The 18,720-nt window shown below is 40.8% G+C and overlaps 1 protein-coding gene across 2 annotated transcripts; it reads right to left on the bottom strand.

The window, feature by feature from the left end:
- Nucleotides 1-327: 327 nt before the first annotated feature.
- Nucleotides 328-13,901, bottom strand: LOC129096748 (zinc finger protein 385D-like). 2 transcript variants are annotated; one of them, XM_054605372.1, is made up of 8 exons: nucleotides 13,812-13,901; nucleotides 10,727-10,838; nucleotides 5,893-6,000; nucleotides 5,279-5,447; nucleotides 3,808-4,059; nucleotides 3,538-3,719; nucleotides 1,319-1,420; nucleotides 328-970 (listed from the first exon to the last, which is right to left on the bottom strand). In XM_054605372.1, exons 2-8 carry the CDS (start codon nucleotides 10,799-10,801, stop codon nucleotides 728-730), a joined length of 1,131 nt encoding a protein of 376 aa, XP_054461347.1. In that variant the 5' UTR covers nucleotides 10,802-10,838; nucleotides 13,812-13,901; the 3' UTR covers nucleotides 328-727. The 2 variants fall into 2 exon arrangements, with proteins under 2 accessions (XP_054461347.1, XP_054461346.1); XM_054605371.1 differs by having other exon boundaries at nucleotides 10,727-10,842; nucleotides 13,812-13,868.
- Nucleotides 13,902-18,720: the final 4,819 nt, after the last annotated feature.

Genomic DNA, 18,720 nt, shown 5'->3' with positions numbered 1-18,720 from the left:
ATGTTGAAAGGATGTTGCACTTTTTTAAAATAAAATGCAGGTTATGGAGCATTGAATTGGTTAAAAATAATTCTCTGGGCTCAAACATGAGTATCCACAGCTATTGTTTATTGGAAAATAATAAACCTCTTCACTCAAACATGCTCTGATTGGCATATATACATATATATGCATATCTACACACACACACACACACACACACACACACACACACACACACACACACACACACACACACACACACACACACACACACACACACACACACACACACACACACACACACACAGAGCTATAGACATCATGGAAGTTCACCATAATGCATGTTTCATATTTATACTGAATTAAACTGTCCATTTTAATATGGATGTTCTTGATTGTCATATAGATTATAAACATCTTTAAAATGTATTTATTACTGGAGGAATGAAGCAGTCGTGCAGCAAACATGTTGTAAAAGTTGGACTTCTATGATGGCTATATCTGCACATGCACTCAAACACATTCACACAAATGCTCACATCAGAAAATACTCCTGTTTACGCTGCTTTGGACTTTCTCCATCGCAATCTCCTTTATGGTTTTGGGCCCAGGAAATAATCTTGAGTCCTGGTCCATGATACCCACAGCATCTGTTGTAAGTAGAGCTTTGTCTTATATCACATCTTGTTCACGGCTCAGGTCTGCTTTTAGCTGCAGTTCAGAGCTGATTGAGACGTTGACTGGGTCAGTAGGGGGAGAACAGAACCGGTGTGTGTGCTGAACAGATGGGTCCAGGGGCCGGATGCAGCAGCGCCTGGGGGAGGGGCTGACTCTGAAATAGGGCGGGGCTTGAGTTTGAGGCAGGGCAGAGAGGGAAGGGGGGCAGCGTTGCCATGGCAGCAGCAGCAGCAACAGAGAGCTGACGCTGTAGGAGACAGGAGGCCAGAGGTTTGGTCAGGTCATGGTTCTTCTGTAGAACGAGACGTATCTGATGAGGAAAAACACAGACAATCAAGGTTTTTTGTTTTTTTTCAAATGAGCAGTTAAGTAGGAAACCAGAGAGGACTTGGCCAATAAACACACAAACGGGTTACTGCCAAACAATCTTACAGCCAAACAATCTTATCATGAATCTGCTACCCTTTCTAACGTAATCTTCCTTATTTTTCCGCTCACACAAGGTCATAGGATTATAACATTTCAGACATAAGATTCTTCAACCCATATCGCTGACATGGGAGTGAAGCTTCCTGGAAGAGGTTCTAGATAGTCAACTCATGTACACAAACACAATGATGAGGGATGACAGTAAATCAAGCAACAGCAAAGTACTCACTGCTTGGAAACTCTGGTGACGCTGGGTGGGAGTGTAAGGGCTGAATTTAGGCTTGGCTGGTTTACCTGCTGCTCTATCCTTGTGTCTCCTACTGCTGATGTGCTAGAGGAGAAAAACAGACAGATAAACACCAGATAGCCACAGACAGCAGCATAAAATGCAGAAAGTACAAATAGGAAGGAATCAGTTGCCTTTGTTTGGAAATTTAAATAATCCAAGAGGAAATTAAAGGAAGCCTAATCAAAGTTCCTAATTTGATGATTCAGACAGCATGTCGATATTTTGTTGGCTCTGACTTTGTGATTCAAAATATTCATGAGGGGGCGGGTTTGGATTTTTTTTTAGTTGATTGACAAGCACAAACAGATGGCTACGGCCACACAATCAGCAGTGTACTGCTAAATATTCATGAGCACCTGGCCAAAGTTAACTTTTAAACAGTCAGGCCATCTCTCAGCATTCATATCACGAACAGAGACGGCAACATCATATTCAAATGCTCGCTGAAAAAGACTAGACTCAGTAGCTTTGAGTTCATTATTTTTTGGGATCTGTGTTATTAACTCACCTGCAGCGACAGGTGAGAGACGTCCGCACTGTGATTTGGCAGAAAATATGCATGATCCTGAATTGCCTCTCTGTAATGCATACTGGATAAAGTGACGTTGAATCTGTTGATGCGATTCGACTTTGTGACAATTGACCTTTTCATAGCTTTACATTCAGAAGAGGAACTCGCCAGTAAGAAGAGTGATGAGGCAGTTTCTCGTGTCACCCACCAATGTAGCGTCATGCACATTTGCATTGACTTTAAGAAACAAAAACTCATATTTTGTTTGATTACTTCCATGTAATGCTACTTTATATTTCTACTCCACTACATTTCAGAGGCAGATCTTGTACTTGTTGTACTCATTGACACATGCTAAGGATTAAACCAGTGTTGCACAATCGTTTGGCTTCTGACCTCTGACAAAAACGCACCGTATACTCTGTGCCCCTCTTTATGTTTCAGATCTGCAGGCAAGAAGTGTTTGCAGTTCCACCAAATAGTCAGTTCCTTCTTAACCTCTCTCATGGTTCTATTTAAAAAAAATAGTTGTGACCGAGGAGAGGCAATATTATCCAATAAGCGAAAATTTGAGAAAAATCAAAACATAAATACAGTTTTGTAAAGCATAGCTTTGTTTTTTCTTCTTTGCTCTCACATCGATCGTCTCACAACCCCTCATATTTAACTCTTGTCACTTTAGAGGGGGCTCGACCCACAGGTTGGAAACCACTGGACTTAATTCACTTCATACAAGGTAGGTTAAGAGCTATCTCCACCTGGACTAGCTACATCAGCTAGATGCTGCTTTCACAATGAAACATACATATTAACAAACTAATAATATCATATTTAATAAAATTCCACTCACAGGGAACAATTTTCTGCAGAATGAGTACGTTTGGCTAATTACACTACTGTACTTCACAACCCTTCAATACTTAAGTAGGATTTTGAATGCAGGACTTTCGTTTATAACAAAATATTTTAAACAGTTTCATATGTAATTTGACTTAAGTAAATTATTTGAGTACTTATCCCAACACTGAAAAATTACAATGTTCAAGTCAGATACTCTACTGCTTTAATATCATTTTGCAATGCAGACAAAGAATTTTGTCTTCTGTCCTACTAAAATCTGTCACAGAAGATGTCTTGCTTAAAACTTAAAATTAAAATATTGAAGGACTTTTTATTTAAAAACACAGGCCCTTAAATCATATGAGTATTACAACACGAAATGGACTTTGAATTGACCTAATTACATAACAAATATAGCCTATTCTCTTCAGGGAGACCATAAAACCATTTCTGTAGCTAACGTTAGTGTACCCGAAAGTAACAGTTCACATCACACACAGATCACAACAGACCATGTTGAACAATTTGTTCTGAAAATTCTAAATTAACAAATTATATACAAATAAAGATTTGACTTCACTAATCCAGGTTTGTCCATGCAAAAATATCCCATTTAAAGATTTATCAGGTACTAGTATTTTTGTAGTTCTATACTCACAAGTTTGTTCCAAAGCAGGATCATCAAAATTTAGTCTGGCATTTAGAGGTTCAAATCAAACTTAGCTCTGCAATGGACTGTGTTTCTATGGTAATCAGTAAAACAACCAATTTGAGCTTTGTTACTCACCAGACATTTTCAGTAACTGACCTGTTTGAGCTGAGTCTCGGAGTTGACGTGCACATCGCAGATCTCACAGTGGAATGTTTTGTTCTGGAGTCCAGTTGGCGCCTCAGACGGCACTACCAACTTGGCCTTGACCCCCGCCCTCGGGAAGGACTTGATGGCTCCATCCCCACTCCTGGCCTGCAGCATTGTCTTGTGCTTAGTGCCTGAGCAGATATAAAGCCATGTCAACAGAGCATCAAACATAGCACAAGCAGGCTAAGCTTGACTACAGCAGCGCATACTGGTCCTCACCACTATTGTGGGCCTGCAGCTGGGAGGCAGAGTTCACAGCAATCTTGCAGAGGGAGCAGTAGAGCAGACGTATAGCTTTCTCTTCTTCTGTTTCCTCCTCTGGAGCAACCTCCATCTCTCCATCTCTATGTGTCTCTTTCTCTGGTGTCCTCAGGCTGGGTGACAGGGAGGGGAGAGAGGGTTCGTTCACAGTTTCAGTGGGGCCGCTGCTCGATGGTGATGCCTCTGATGTAGGGTTTGGGGCTGTTGGTTCTGAAATTAATGCAGAAAGAAACAGAAAGCAATTAAAAAGGCAGTGGGAGTAGTGGGAGAAACAAACGAAAGATAATAGAAAGCTAGCAAGAGAGATGGAGACCACGAAGATGAGACAAACTTTTTTTCATAGATTTTGGAACTATTTCTGCTTACAATAATAAGAAATTATTTCATCACATGCACAGAGACAGAGATCAAATTTCACCAAGCTACAGGTGATTATGAGCTCTATCAACATCTTTAATCGCACTAATAATCAATGATTTCCCCAGGGATCTGCCTCCCAGCCCTTACATTTACAGTTTTGTATAGAGATGATTTGGCTCTATTAACTTTTGTGAGACTGACTTGTAGAGGTTCCCTGGAGGAGCATGCGCTGATTTAAGGATTTGCTCTTTGCAAATAACAATGATTAGCTCTGCCTATCTGAGTGGGTGTCTGTTTTTTTTGCCACTGACTCCCCACTCTCGGAGGCCGACGAGGCTGTTTGCTGAAGTAATCTTCAGAGAGCTCTCCTGCCGTCTCATCCACTTCCCTGAATCTCATTCAAAACTGGAAATGATCACTCTTTACCGCACTCTTCAAACACACAATAGCGATGAAGTACCATTCTTCAATCTTTTCGCTTTTTAGCTTGCAGCAAAATGTATTATTTTCATTCCATAACACCCACACACATGCAAAAGTAGCACATCAGGACTGGCACACACAGAGACATGCTGGAAAATAGTCGACGCTTTGAAAAACCTCCACACTCATATTGACACGTCTCCAGGCACACATGTACTCACACACACACACACACACACATACTATACAGTTACCCTCATATTCAAAGCATTTCAAATGTGTTTTTGATCTCAGGAGGCCACTCAAGAGGTTGGTTAATGTAGATATGAAGAAGTAGCGGAGGATAATTCTCAACCTTTAAGCTCCTCACTGTGAAACCCAAAGCAGCAGGAGGTCTATCACATCAAAGAGTTAAGAGATAAGTCGTGACTGGGAAAAGCCGTACATTCATATATCTAATGCTGTCGTGCATTTCATGTCTGCTCACACACACACACACACACACACACACACACACACACACACACACACACACACACACACACACACACACACACACACACACACACACACACACACACACACACACACACACACATATATACACATACACAGGGGAAGCATGTGTGCCTGCAGAGACACACACCTCCTGATGTATTGTCAGAGCTGGAGGGCTGTGAGCAGAGTGACGGGAGGATTTGCGATGTGGTTTCCCTGGCAACCGGTTCAGAGGTCCTGATCTTTAAATCGGGGGCGTCCATTGCTTTCAGCCTTTTTGTGTGTTTGGTGCCAGTGTAGTGGGAAGAAGCCTGTGCCTGTTCACAAAACAGCAAACAAGAAGGTATGAACTAATTGCACACAATTATTTAGTTATGTGAATCTGACAATGTTTTTGTATAAAGCAAAATCCATGACTTGAATGTGAACGTAGCTCCAGCACGAAGTATTAGAGGCTGCTATCCCTCCACATTGATTGACAAGCCAACAAGTAGCTCAAAGTTTGTAATATAATATAGACATAGGATTGGTGGCTTTTCATTGCATTGCATCATTCTCTAATAAGCACAATAAATAATGACTACTCTACAAAGGTAATATTTTAGGAGGTATGCACCTGTTACCCAATTGTGAAATGGGGCGTGTCTAACCTCAGGGCAGTCTTCCTAAGCCTTTCAACTGTCATATAAGGGTGTGTGTGAGAAATAATAGCACCCTGAAAGAAAAATAACCTGTGTAAGTTTCCCACAGGACAACGCCCACCTCAGAGCTGAACCTCAGTTGATAAACTCCGCAAGAACTGATCTTCCTTTTCAGCGGCTTTGTTAGTCCGAATCCTGGGACAATCAGGGCTTTATGAACATGATCCATCTGCAACAAAGGAGAAGCGTAAAATTAAGGTCATGACCGGTTCATGGTTGTAAAAGGCAAGGCTGAGTAGGTAGTGGAAGTGATTACCTGTGGTGTTAATGGCATGCTGTCTGCAAGCTACTTATGTGCTCCTTTCAAGAAACACAGATCCATAATATCTCAGGTAATAGGTGGGTGTTGTAAGAAGGAGCTGAATGTTGGAGTCACTGTCTGGAGCCCAGTCATGCATGAACACAACAGTGTGTGAGTGACATACCCTGCACTGAGGCTCAACCTTGACTAACCCTAACAGGTTTAAAACGAATAGGAAACAATTAGCACCTGTCAATTTTAAAGTCAAAAGCTTGAAGGTTGCTGACCAGGGGCCCTCTAACAATGTGTTGAGCAGAAATTGTGTTTAAGCAAGCCGCTCTGAACATTACCTCAAAAATGTGCCTGTGTTTAAAAATTGAACTTTTTAAAAATGGTGCCATTTGTTTGTTTAATTTTGATACCTGATGCTGTACTAAATGCAGTTTAACTGAGTAGAAGCTTATGACCCCGATGGACAGCAATGAAGTGGCATATGCAGAAAGACAGATTTGAAAAGACCCTTTAAAAGTTCTGATGATTTTAATTTCCACACAAAAACATGTAAATATGAATGTTAAGTGTGACCACCCTGAATCCCACCTGACCACCTGTCTCTGTTCTCCATGATGGAGCAAACTATAAACTACATTTGACCTATCAAACCTACAGGGAGGGAGTGCTTCATGCTGAAGGCCAAGCCTCACCCAGTCCTTTTCTAAGAAGATTCAGATCCTGCTGATTGTCTTTCCACAAAGAAAGTTAGAAATAAGGGTGGAGTTTAGAAACATTTCTGTGAGGGGTCATCCACTTTAAAAAGAATGCATTTCAATATCCAGAGGAACTGACTCACAGTTTTAAAGTGATGTGTTGCCACAAAAATCAACTAACTATTGAGATAATTTGAGAAATTTGACCTTTCACCCTGAGACTAGGTTACCTTATGAGTGTAAGAAACAGGCAGTAAGCCTCTGCATGTATTTTTGTTTGTGTGTGTGTGTGTGTGTGTGTGTGTGTGTGTGTGTGTGTGTGTGTGTGTGTGTGTGTGTGTGTGTGTGTGTGTGTGTGTGTGTGTGTGTGTGTGTGTGTGTGTGTGTATGTACACAACTATACCAGTTACTGACCACACAGCACCTCTGGATATTATCAACTGGTTTAATGAGCACATATACTCAAACCCAACAGGCCGTTGTGGAGCATGACGAACTTATTACCTGTGATGAAATGTAGGGAGCCATATAACCAGACAATCAGGGAGGCTTTATGGAAATCTGGCTGGAGGTGACGTGAAAATGCATATGTTGTTGTGGGCTAGCCAACAAGTGCTGTAAGTCCTGAGGACATTAACTGTAGCATAGCACTAGAGATTGTGCTTGTTTTCTTTCTAGTGCCAAAGATGAATTCTTCGCTCTTCAAACGCAACAGAAATCTGTCTGGTGTGTGTGTGTGTGTGTGTGTGTGTGTGTGTGTGTGTGTGTGTGTGTGTGTGCTCATTTTCTTTGATCATCACTCTAGGCAGCTGCAGTGGAATGCTTCTCTGCAGTCACTGGTCTCTTATCTATCTCTGTTACCCTGCAGCTGTCTGTCTATGTAAAACTCAAGCAAACACATAAAAACAAATATAGTTCTGTCGTGTATCATATCTAAAATTCAAATAATGAGATCATAAAAGTTTTTTTTAAAAACAGTAACTAGACTTCTGTAATAACTATGAGCATAGTGATTGGGTAATGTAGCATGTGAATAACAACATGGCCACACATTAATGTTGAACATTTATGAGAACTTAGTTTTCTGTTTCTCTGATTGAGACCAAACATTTTAACATCAGTAAAAAAGCCTCCATCCCTCCTCAGCCCCCAAGTCTCGTTTATCACCATCTGACCTTCCATCACACATTCCTTACTTCTCCCCTCCATCTGCTCCCCTCTGAACTCTCTACCTCTCTCTTTCGTCTCCGTCTGATCAAAGTCACCTTCCTGCCTCCCGGTGGACTCACTCTTACCCTCCACTCTCAATCCACACTCTCTAGCACCTGTGGCAAAGTCATTTCGCCCTTCTTACTCATTGCCTCTTCTTTTTTTCTTCTGTTGTCTGTGCAAGCACACACACACACACACACACACACACACACACACACACACACACACACACACACACACACACACACACACACACACACACACACACACACACACACACACACACACACACACACACACACACACACACACACACACACACACACACACACAGCACAGCACAGCACAGTCAGTGTCCATCACTTTCCATTACATAGATTTTCATTTCCTGGAGACTTATCCTAACCCTTAACCTTGACCCTAACCTTCTCCTAACCCTACCCATTTACTCTAACCTTACACCAAATCTTAAAAATGTAATGATTTATGTTATGGAGACATGCATTTTTCCAGAAAAGGAAGGTGAGTCCTTTTAATGTGACTTTGTAAACAGATTTATAATATATAACACAATAAGCCGGGAGGGTAGATGTCGTGTATTATATATATTGTGACATTAAAAACAATAAAAGCAGTTAAGTCAGCGAACCGTACAGTAAATACAGACCTTCACCATAAGGCTCCAGCATTAATCTGTACTTTTTCTCTAAGTTCCTCATACACTGCAGTGGTTGCGTGTCAGACATGCTCAGCTCAATGGAGTGAGTTATGGCTGAAACATATGGCCAAGTAAAGTAAAGCAGACTTCTACCTGGAGCACAGTCAAGAGCCTCAACATTTGTAATGATGAATGTTCCTGGATTTATATTGTGTACCAGCGTGACTGCTGTGTGTGAGCACATGACGTCAAGCAACTAGAGTGGGTTTTGATGAATGAGCTGCTGCTTTTGGTTCTTTGTCATTTAAATGAGTATTTGCTTGGAAACAAATGCACTTTTTTAAGCCAAACTACCCAGTGAAGTCCCAGTTTGGATCCCTGGCAAATAATAGCAAACCAATACCAAGCAATGTAAAGGTTAGACAATATTCTTCAAACTGCAGAGTTGGAGAAGTGTTGGAAATGCAATAAAAGGAGAGAAATGAGTTATAGATAGGTGAGAGGGGATGTGAGTCATCAGGGAGAGGGTCTTGTGATATTTTAGAAAACATCATTCAGCCTGTGGTAAGTTATGAGTGAGACAGCTTTTTACTGATCTCAGTAGGAATCATCTACCAAGAGGAAGTAAACAGAAAAAGGAAACTTGTTTTCAAATTTGATCAAAAACTGTAATATTTTGATTTGTGTGTGTGTGTGTGTGTGTGTGTGTGTGTGTGTGTGTGTGTGTGTGTGTGTGTGTGTGTGTGTGTGTGTGTGTGTGTGTGTGTGTGTGTGTGTGTGTGTGTGTGTGTGGTAAAGGAGGAAGAGATAAAAGAAAGAGAGGGAGAGAGAGAGGAGGATCTGTGGGGAAAGCGATGGAGCGATGCAGAGTTGAAAACTCTGAAGGCAAGAAAGAGTGCATGAGGGAGTGAGAGATGGTGAAGATGACAGCAGGAGACAAAGTGGAAAACACAAGAAAAGAGAGCTGAAGTGAAGAGGGTGATGGAGCAAGAGCAACACAGCAAAGTGCACAGGATGGATGAGAAGGTTTGAGAGAGGAGAACAGAGAGAGGTGAAATGGAGAGGAGGGGGCCAAGACCTCCTCAGATGGCAGAATGGCTTTTTGACAAAGAGGGAGATGCTACACTCCCACACAGAGCAGATTTAAAACACTCAACACTGGAACTCCAGCAAACAACACACACACACACACACACACACACACACACACACACACACACACACACACACACACACACACACACACACACACACACACACACACACACACACACAATCCTCTCTTTCTTTTAAACCCTCAAATTATCACTCTATATCTCTCATTTTTTTAACATCTAAGAGAAAACAATGGTTTAAAAACAAGACCAAAGTTTACGAATTTTGCTTCAAAGTGGGTATTTGGCCAGACTCAGTGATGAGATTATGAATCATCTCAACTTCATCTCACGTTTAGGTTTACTAAAAGGTTTGTATTAGCGAAAGTGTGAGGAGAAAAAACACATCATATTTCTTGGCTTCATGAGCTCGAAACAACTAGAGGTGTTAGAAAAATCGCTTTTGTGTTAGATTACAAATAAATACATAGCAGCTTTATAGTCAAAGTACATTACTGTTTCTACATTGATTCAGTAGAAAGAAATGACTTTATACATCGTACAGCCAGGAGTATATAGAGGCATACAACACCATCCCCCTGTAATCCAGACATCAGCCCTGCCTGACACATCAACTCTCTTCGGGGCTTGGATTTGACCATCACAAACACCTGGACAGACAGCTCTAAGAAAAAGCTGTGTGAGGAATATCAAGGAATCTGCTCCACCCTCCAGCTGGTGTGGAAATGTCACAGCTTTCTGCATCAGAGGTGATATATTTGGAAATGGTGTAGGCAGCTCGCTCATGCATCTGTGTATTGAAAAATAACTCTGACTGTTCCATGAAATAAACTCCTCCACTTGCTGCAGAAATCGGCGTGATAAAGTGAACGATTTGGGAGTTTTTTTTTTATTTTCTTTGAAAAGGCACAGTCGTTGGGAACGTGGTTGCTGTGACAACTACGATGTCAGACAGTACTCACGTCGGTGAATCCAGGCAGCAGATGGAAGGGGACGAGGGGCTTCGGGTCTGGGGAGGGTTGGGTTCTGCCCAGCATGGGGCGAGCCAGCGGCAGCAGAGCGCTGTGACACACACTACCTATGGAGGACACAGGTAGCATATGGAGAAATGATTCAATATAGATGAGGTGATTCTCTTTAGAAATAATAATATGGTGATGATGAAAGCAAATACACCAAAGAGAACCATATGAAGACATTCTGTGCTCAAAGTTTTTGTGCTTAAAAACGTGTCTGACAGTTAAAGATTGTCAGAACCCAGTGTTGTGATACATTTCCTTTTTTTTTCCTCTCTCATTTTAATTACAACTTTAGTATGACTGATGCTTGTCAGTTTTTAGTTATGTCAGGAGAAGTAACCAAGGCTCATTGGTATTAATATTGTTAAATGTCAATGTTGATTAATGTGCTTTGTTACCCATAAACGTAAATTAAATGAACAAATTTGGTGTGATGAATATAACAAAACTTAATAATTTAGCCTATTTGTCAACTCCTAACTAGACTAAATTTATGAGTGTTCCCTGCCTTATTTAAGTTTTACTCGTCCTTATTGGTATATTGAAATAAGATGCACTCAGATCAAATATCCCTTTGTTTTATTTTCTTTTTAAAACTTACTCACCTGCCTACACCTACAGGGAAGTAAAATGTGTTACTGAGGTGGTAGGAAGGCCAACGTACATTTACTAAATACTGTAGAAAAGCACAATTTTGAGGTACTTTTACATTAGTACTCCCATTGTGTCCGATGTGTGTCCTCTACTTTACGGCATTTGAGAGTGCGATATTCTTTGCAGATTAAGATTTTACTTATGAAATGCAAGGTAATGTCTGTATAAGTTTGGTTTGTTTGAGTACGTGTTTATATGATGAAAAACTTGCAAAACTTAAATATAGTTATTAGTAAAAAAAAAAAAAAAATCTACATGCAAGACATAAAGTCTTATTGTTATAGATTATGTAAGTGTCTGCTCACACATAAGTCCATCAGGCCAAATGTGTTAATTCACACACAAGTCCATCAGGCCAAATGTGTTAATTCTCTCACACACACACACACACACACGCACACACACTTCTGGTTCAGTCCTTGTTAAGGAAGCTTGTTTTCTAGTTAAGCAATTCCTCTCTGAGCATGATTACAGTTCGATTTAAGACAAGCCTGCGCATGTAATCATCATAATCAAGATCACAGCACACCCATCCGCTCTGCCATTAGTCTGATTGCCTAAAAAAAGCTTGTAAAGTCAAGGAAGTATTTGTGCACGCACGTCACGTTGTACTCGCCTTCACACGAGTAGAGGGATAAACATATGATCCATGTATGTTCGAGGCTATTTAAACATATGAATTCTCACCTGTTCAGTCCTTCCATCTTTGTTTATGTGTGTCATTCTAACAATGATGTCTCTATTTTTCCCTTTTCACACTTTATCTTTATGGATGTTTGGTCTTGATTTCAAACAATATTTTGAATATTTCTGTCCTCAGAATCAGCAGCTGTCAGTACTTTCTCTGCCCAGATGTTTGTTATCCTACATGGAGATGTAGGATAACAAACATCTGGACATGTGGAGACATGTCCATAGAAAGTTACCTGCTGCTCTCTGTACAAGAGGACAAGAGCTCTATGTTCTTGATCCCAGTCAGTTGCGCCCTGTCGAGTCTGGGGAGAGCCAAAGGGACTCTTGGTCATTTGGTGACCAGTGCTGACTGACTGGCGCACTTGAGGCACAGCTGTATACGGGGCGGGACTGGAGAGAATACCTTGGCATATGTATTATATGTGTGTGATGTGACAGTTTAGGAAATCTGTGGAGAGGTTTGCTGAAAGATGTTGTCAGGGAGCTTCACAGTCTGACAGATTCATTCTGACGCTCAAACTGCAAAAAGGTGATGAGTCTTTGAAGTTGACTTCAGTCTTCTGGACATGCTGAGGATTCTGTGGTCATCACGATGATCCATACAGTGCAGTCAGCTATTACCATAATGCCATAGTTGGAAAAAAGTAAATTGATAACTAAATCTAAATGTTGGTATGTTTTTTTTTCTGGAATTATTTTTGAAAGTTGATTTCAGTCAGATTAGACTATTGTTCTTGCTAAAGAATTACTCACAACTAATTTGTCAGCTCTTTAATCTTCATATATATATTTTAACATAAGCCAGATAATGATCAACGGTTCGAAAAACACTTTTTTTTTTATTATGGGAACCCGACTATATACATATACCGACTATTTGGATCGCATCCCGCTCCACCGCTCCTCTCCTCCCAGCTGAAACGGTAGTTCTCACCAGAGATTCATTAAAAGGCTACAATTCTATTTCCACTGTTACGCGTATGTGCTTTTGTGAGAAATTACTATAAAGAATTGATGAGATACAAGAGACACGTGGACGAGGTGACACACACACACACACACACACACACACACACACACACACACACACACACACACACACACACACACACACACACACACACACACACACACACACACACACACACACACACACACACACAAACCTGTAATGTTTCGATACTTCTTAAAGCCTAAAAAAACGATTCATCAGAATGAAATATCATTCCATAACTTGCATTGTAATAATCTAAAGCAATAATAAGTTGTTTTAATTTGTCCAGTGACTTGCCATATTCAATAATCCCGTAAGAAATGTACAGTATAAGGCATTCAACAGTATAGGCATGCATATATAAAGTAGAGTGTCTGTCTGTAGAGCTTTTCTATTATCTATTATATATGTGTTATCTCTCTTGTTGTGAGATTATTAAACAGGCAAAGCAATAACAGGGCTCTAAATTTAAAAAAACAAACCTAAATACCATAATAATGTTTTTTAATTCTAAGAGGTATATAGAATAGGCTGCCCTGTCACTCTCTCTATTCCACTGTGACTGACTTCTGGAAGCTCACATCCATCTCAACATAGCAACAAGTGACTCCGTTTTTAACAAAGCCAACAATAACAACAACAACAAAAAAAAGACTCTTTTGAGATTAAATCGCATCATTTACGTACCAAAATACATGACAGCACCACGTGAAATCCGTTTGTTAAGTGCAAGATAAAGGTATTTCTTTCATCTCCATGCAGAGATGCAGCTTTGGGTCTTCTCCTCCACAGACTCTCTCCTGCGGCGCCGATGCTGCTCCTTCCCATCTGGATTCCCTCCTCCTCCTCCTCCTCCTCCTCCTCCCCCCTGACTACCCGCCCCCTCCTCCTCTTCCTCCCCCTTCCTCCTCTCTTTACCAATCGTGTTCAAGTCTGCTCCCATATCTACATCTTCCAGGAATCTGTTTTTAACTCTGTAAACAGACGGAAATTACCTTAATGAGTGTACAGTACCACCCAACAGAGCAAGAAGCACATTTGGGTTTGATACAGTGTGTAACTCAATTTACCACCACAAAACAGAAAGAGGGTTTCTCATCTTTATCAAACAAACTGCAGTCGGGGTTTTTTTCTTAGGTATTATCAAAAACCAACCTTCATGCTTGAAAGAATGAGGGGAAATCCTTCTCCTTTCAGGCCACAGGGTGACTCCTGTCTGCAGGCTTCTCAAGGGCGGGGTCTTTGGAAGGAGCCTCATGTTCTTCTTCTGTGAATGGTTTCCCTTCCTTGCTTTCCTCTCGGGCATGCGGTATTTTTAGATGCATCCCTGTGCTTTCACTGCATAGAGAGCAAACTATACACGACACAAAACATCACAGTCTGTCACGCTTTTATCCAGGCTTTTACATGTGTGCATGCATTCACTCACACTGTATTCATTTGTCCTTTTGTGTTGCACACACACACACATCCCTAGAGAGTTTCCATGTACTGTATCTCTTGGCAGAGACCTTGGTTCAACTTTATATTCCTTAAACCCAGGCATGTTTCCCCCGTGTCAGGAAAGTGAACAACAACATGTGTTTTCCCACATCCTGCAACCCCAGGGAGATTTAGCTCTGGATGGCTGTCAATTCAACAACTGTTCTGAAAATGCACACACACTGTCTCTGTGTGCTTGAACTAAGAAACATTTGAATTAGCGATGCGCATAATGTGTGAACATATTTGTGATTTGAAAGTGCAGCCCTCGTTACAAGAGCTACAAAACAAAACCATAAAGTGACATTAAATGTGAATAAATATATACAGAAAGGCACTATGCAGGGTCATTCAGTGAAATTATTCAGTGGAACAAAATAATATGTGAAATGCCTTTATCTTCCTGCTCCTGGATGAGCCATGTCATCTGGACGGCACCTTCATCCACGAGCCACATGGAACAAAAACTAAGGAGCAGAAAAATACACACATGGAAATATCTACTCATAAACTCAACGCCCCCATTTTGTCACTTACTGTATTGCCAGACGTTTTGTTTTCCTCTGAGAAAGAGCAGAGCACATATTAGGGGCCGGGTGGTATTACTGCCCCCCCGCTCCCTTGGAGGAGCAGTTGAAAAGTTTCTCTGAGGCACATTTGGAAGCTCAGGGTTTCATATTCTAGGTTTAGCCAGGTGGCTGTGGGTAAAAATGTTGGACTTCTGTCAGAAATTCTGGGTCAGTGGAATTTGTGGTCAGTGCAGCTTCGTGAAACCAAGCAAAAGTCAAGTGCGATGACTGTGGATGAAAGACTTTATTACGCTAATGTGAATGCAAAGGTTGCCATTCACTAACTAAAACATGATCTGCCTCCCACTCTCCAGATTTCACCACTTAAATGTACACTCAGCGGAAAGCTCACCTGTGACACCAGAGATAATATGTTAATGACAATTTCACATTGTTTCTGGTCTCCGGTTTCAGCTGAAAGCAGCACTCAAATAATAGTTTACTGCATCACTTTACACCTGCAGGACGTTTAGCGGCACAGACTCGCAGCCAAACACCGAGGCTGTCATGGCAACTGAGGTATGTAATATAATGGTAAGTGAACCAATGCAGCGGTCTCTCGGTTCTGTTTGTCGCTGGCAACCTGTTTAATTGTACGCCGGAAAGGAATCAGCTGGGCCTTGAATACGGACTGCAGAGCGCAACAGATCTTAGAGGCATTTAAATATGTAAATTATCTGTAAGTGGAGGAGGTGATACAGCTAGACACAAGAGCACACACAAATGTACACAGACAGTGATGGAAACTGTTCCTAATTTCATAACAAGCTTGAAGTAGGAGCGATAAACACACTTAACATATTCTCTGCAATCACTTCCAGGCCACAATTCACATCTCAGCTCTCTCTTTTTTCTACTGCACATTTCAAGGAGTAAAGAGTCTGAATACACAGCCACCCATCAGCTCACCTCTCCCTTTGATTGGTCGCCATAACAACATCACCATGGTAATCAGCGTACATTGACTATGATTCTATTTATGTGATGATGTCAGATGACAGAGAAATCACAAATTGATGTTCTCAGATGACATGCGCTGACAGATGCAGGATGTTTGAGGAGTGTAGGCTTGTCACACATGTGTTTAACTTTGTTTTGGTTTTTGTGTGCACATGTGGAGGTATGCAAGCACATATAGACACAATTATATACACCCACACATGGCACATCAGCCAATATGACACAATGATAACACATCCTAAATGTCCCCTCTTAACAAGGGTATGCTCAAGACCTCTGTATTTTAACATAATGTTATTACATAATGACATATTATTATTGCTATCCAATGAATACCCTGTTTCTCCAAATTTGGTTGGGATAATGGGAGAAGGTATATGAGAAGATATTTCTACACCCTAAAATAATTAAACCACTTGTTGGATTAACAGATAATTCCATCATCACAAAGCTGCAAAACTATGTTTTTTACAGGACAGCATTGGTATGCAAAAATATCATAAAATCGAGATCTTATGTGTCTATGAATGAATGTTCTCGGGGTCTTATGTCACTGTCTGATTATCAAATGTAAACAGACGATTGAAGCAGAAATAAACAGCAGGAAAACAGCTCTGTAAAGCCTATTGAGGAAAAGTACTTTAAAAAAGTCAGGTGTCTGGGAAATCAGCAATCGGAGAGGGGGAGAGAAATAGCAAGGCAACAGAAATGATGGATGGAAAGTATGGGTTTTAAAAAAGATCCATTTTCCATGGGGTCAAAGGTCATAAGAACACAAAGGTCAAAATATTACCCGTATAGATGTGATGCTGCCACAGTAAATTTTGTAGGGGGACAAGATTCCTCACAAAGTGCTGGAGGAAGAGGTCTGGTAAAAGCGAGATAAGTCGCTCTATGTTGGGGTCAGAGGTGCCATACCAGTCATCACTTTAGCATATACGAGTCTTGGTTTCAAACACTTTTTTTACAGGCTACACATGTCGACTAGCATGTGGGTAATAGCCACCACATGTATTTGCTAAATCCAAGTCTTTCCGACCACTCTAAGAGATTTACAACAAGGTCAGAACGTGGTCTACACACAGATCTTGGGGGAATTTGCGAGTAAATCAGTGTAGAAGAAGTGGTAGAAGAAAACTGAACTATATTCATCCTAACAAAGAACAAAAAAGAGCTTGTCATTTTTTTTTTTTCATGACTATAGCAAAAATAACCCCTTACCTCCAGGCTAAGGACAGAGGGAGATGACCAGGCTTTCAACCTGTGCAGCCTGCTCAGCCTGCGTGGATCATTACACCAGATGCTTTAACTCAGCCCATAACATACCCTCATTCACAGGAAATAATTAAACATTTATTGCCCAGTGCAGAGCCTTCCCTATCATGGTTTCAGAGGAGAAACTTAATAAAATCATTTGTGGTCATTTCATTTTCGCAAAATGATCCTCCGTCAGAAAAGTCTTGCTTTGAGACACCAGACATACATACACACACACACACACCACAGTAAAAGGCTCCTTATGCACATCTGTGAGCCAGAGATAGAGCACTATATTTCCAAAATGTCATTAACTACCACTGCTGTAGATTTATATTCTCGCAGTCGTGCCATATGAGCCTGTCCAATTACATCCATAGTCTGGACATCATCTTCACATACACACAACACACACACACACACACACACACACACACACACACACACACACACACACACACACACACACACACACACACACACACACACACACACACACAGACATAAAACCATAAGGTCTGTGAATTAATTTATTGTTTGTGGGAAAGGTGTAAATTAATTCCCTCCTTCATGAGCTCGCTGATTAGCTTGTCAAGAGGGCATCAGAGGTTGTTACCATGGCGACAATACAGCAGCGCCACATGATCTTAATATTATGATCATTATTGAAATGAACAGTGGGATTAGATGGCAGTATGAGTCGCACTGGAGTTAATAAGGAAATGAGAGGGCGAGCAAATGCACTGCACAGAACAGTAGTGATGCTTTAAATTCAACATGTAGCAGCAGCACTGCCATCTTCAGGCTGAGGAGAGACAGAACACCTTCACCTCAATAGAATAGCAGTGTTCCCAGTTGTTTTTCAATGTGACCTCTTAACATGAAACAATTTAAATTAGCAACCCCCAACAGGGTCCATGTCTACAGCTACAACTGATGGATATTTTATTCAGTGGTGGAAAGCAGCTATGTAAATTTAGTCAAGTACTGTACCTTAGTACAATTTTGAGGTACTAGTACACTTCGTTATATTTATATTCCAATTCAGTACACCTCTAATTCCTAAACTCCAGATTTTGGTGATAAATATTATGCATTTTTATAGATTGAACTACCCAACAGCATATACATAAGTTAGAGTTTGCCCCAACATTAAACACTGCTTACATGTTAATGCATCAATAATAACATCCTAGTAATACACTGTTTTATCAGACTATATTTTGTTGATAAAACTTCTGCACTTTTACTAAAGAAACATTTTGCATGACTTTTACTGATAACAGTGTTGTTTTACATTGGGGATATCACTACTTTTATTTTAAGGT

Source organism: Anoplopoma fimbria, chromosome 10 (genome assembly GCF_027596085.1).
Source record: "Anoplopoma fimbria isolate UVic2021 breed Golden Eagle Sablefish chromosome 10, Afim_UVic_2022, whole genome shotgun sequence".
Classification (NCBI taxonomy): domain Eukaryota; kingdom Metazoa; phylum Chordata; class Actinopteri; order Perciformes; family Anoplopomatidae; genus Anoplopoma; species Anoplopoma fimbria.
The sequence above is the reverse complement of the archived record's forward strand: the minus strand, read 5'-3'. Positions and strand labels throughout refer to the sequence as shown.

Coding starts and splice junctions, on each gene's coding strand:
- LOC129096748 (XM_054605371.1), bottom strand. Junction 1,421..3,537: donor CCGAGACTCAGCTCAAACAG/GTCAGTTACTGA, acceptor TTTCTCCTCTAG/CACATCAGCAGTAGGAGACA. Junction 971..1,318: donor GTCACCAGAGTTTCCAAGCA/GTGAGTACTTTG, acceptor TTTCCTCATCAG/ATACGTCTCGTTCTACAGAA.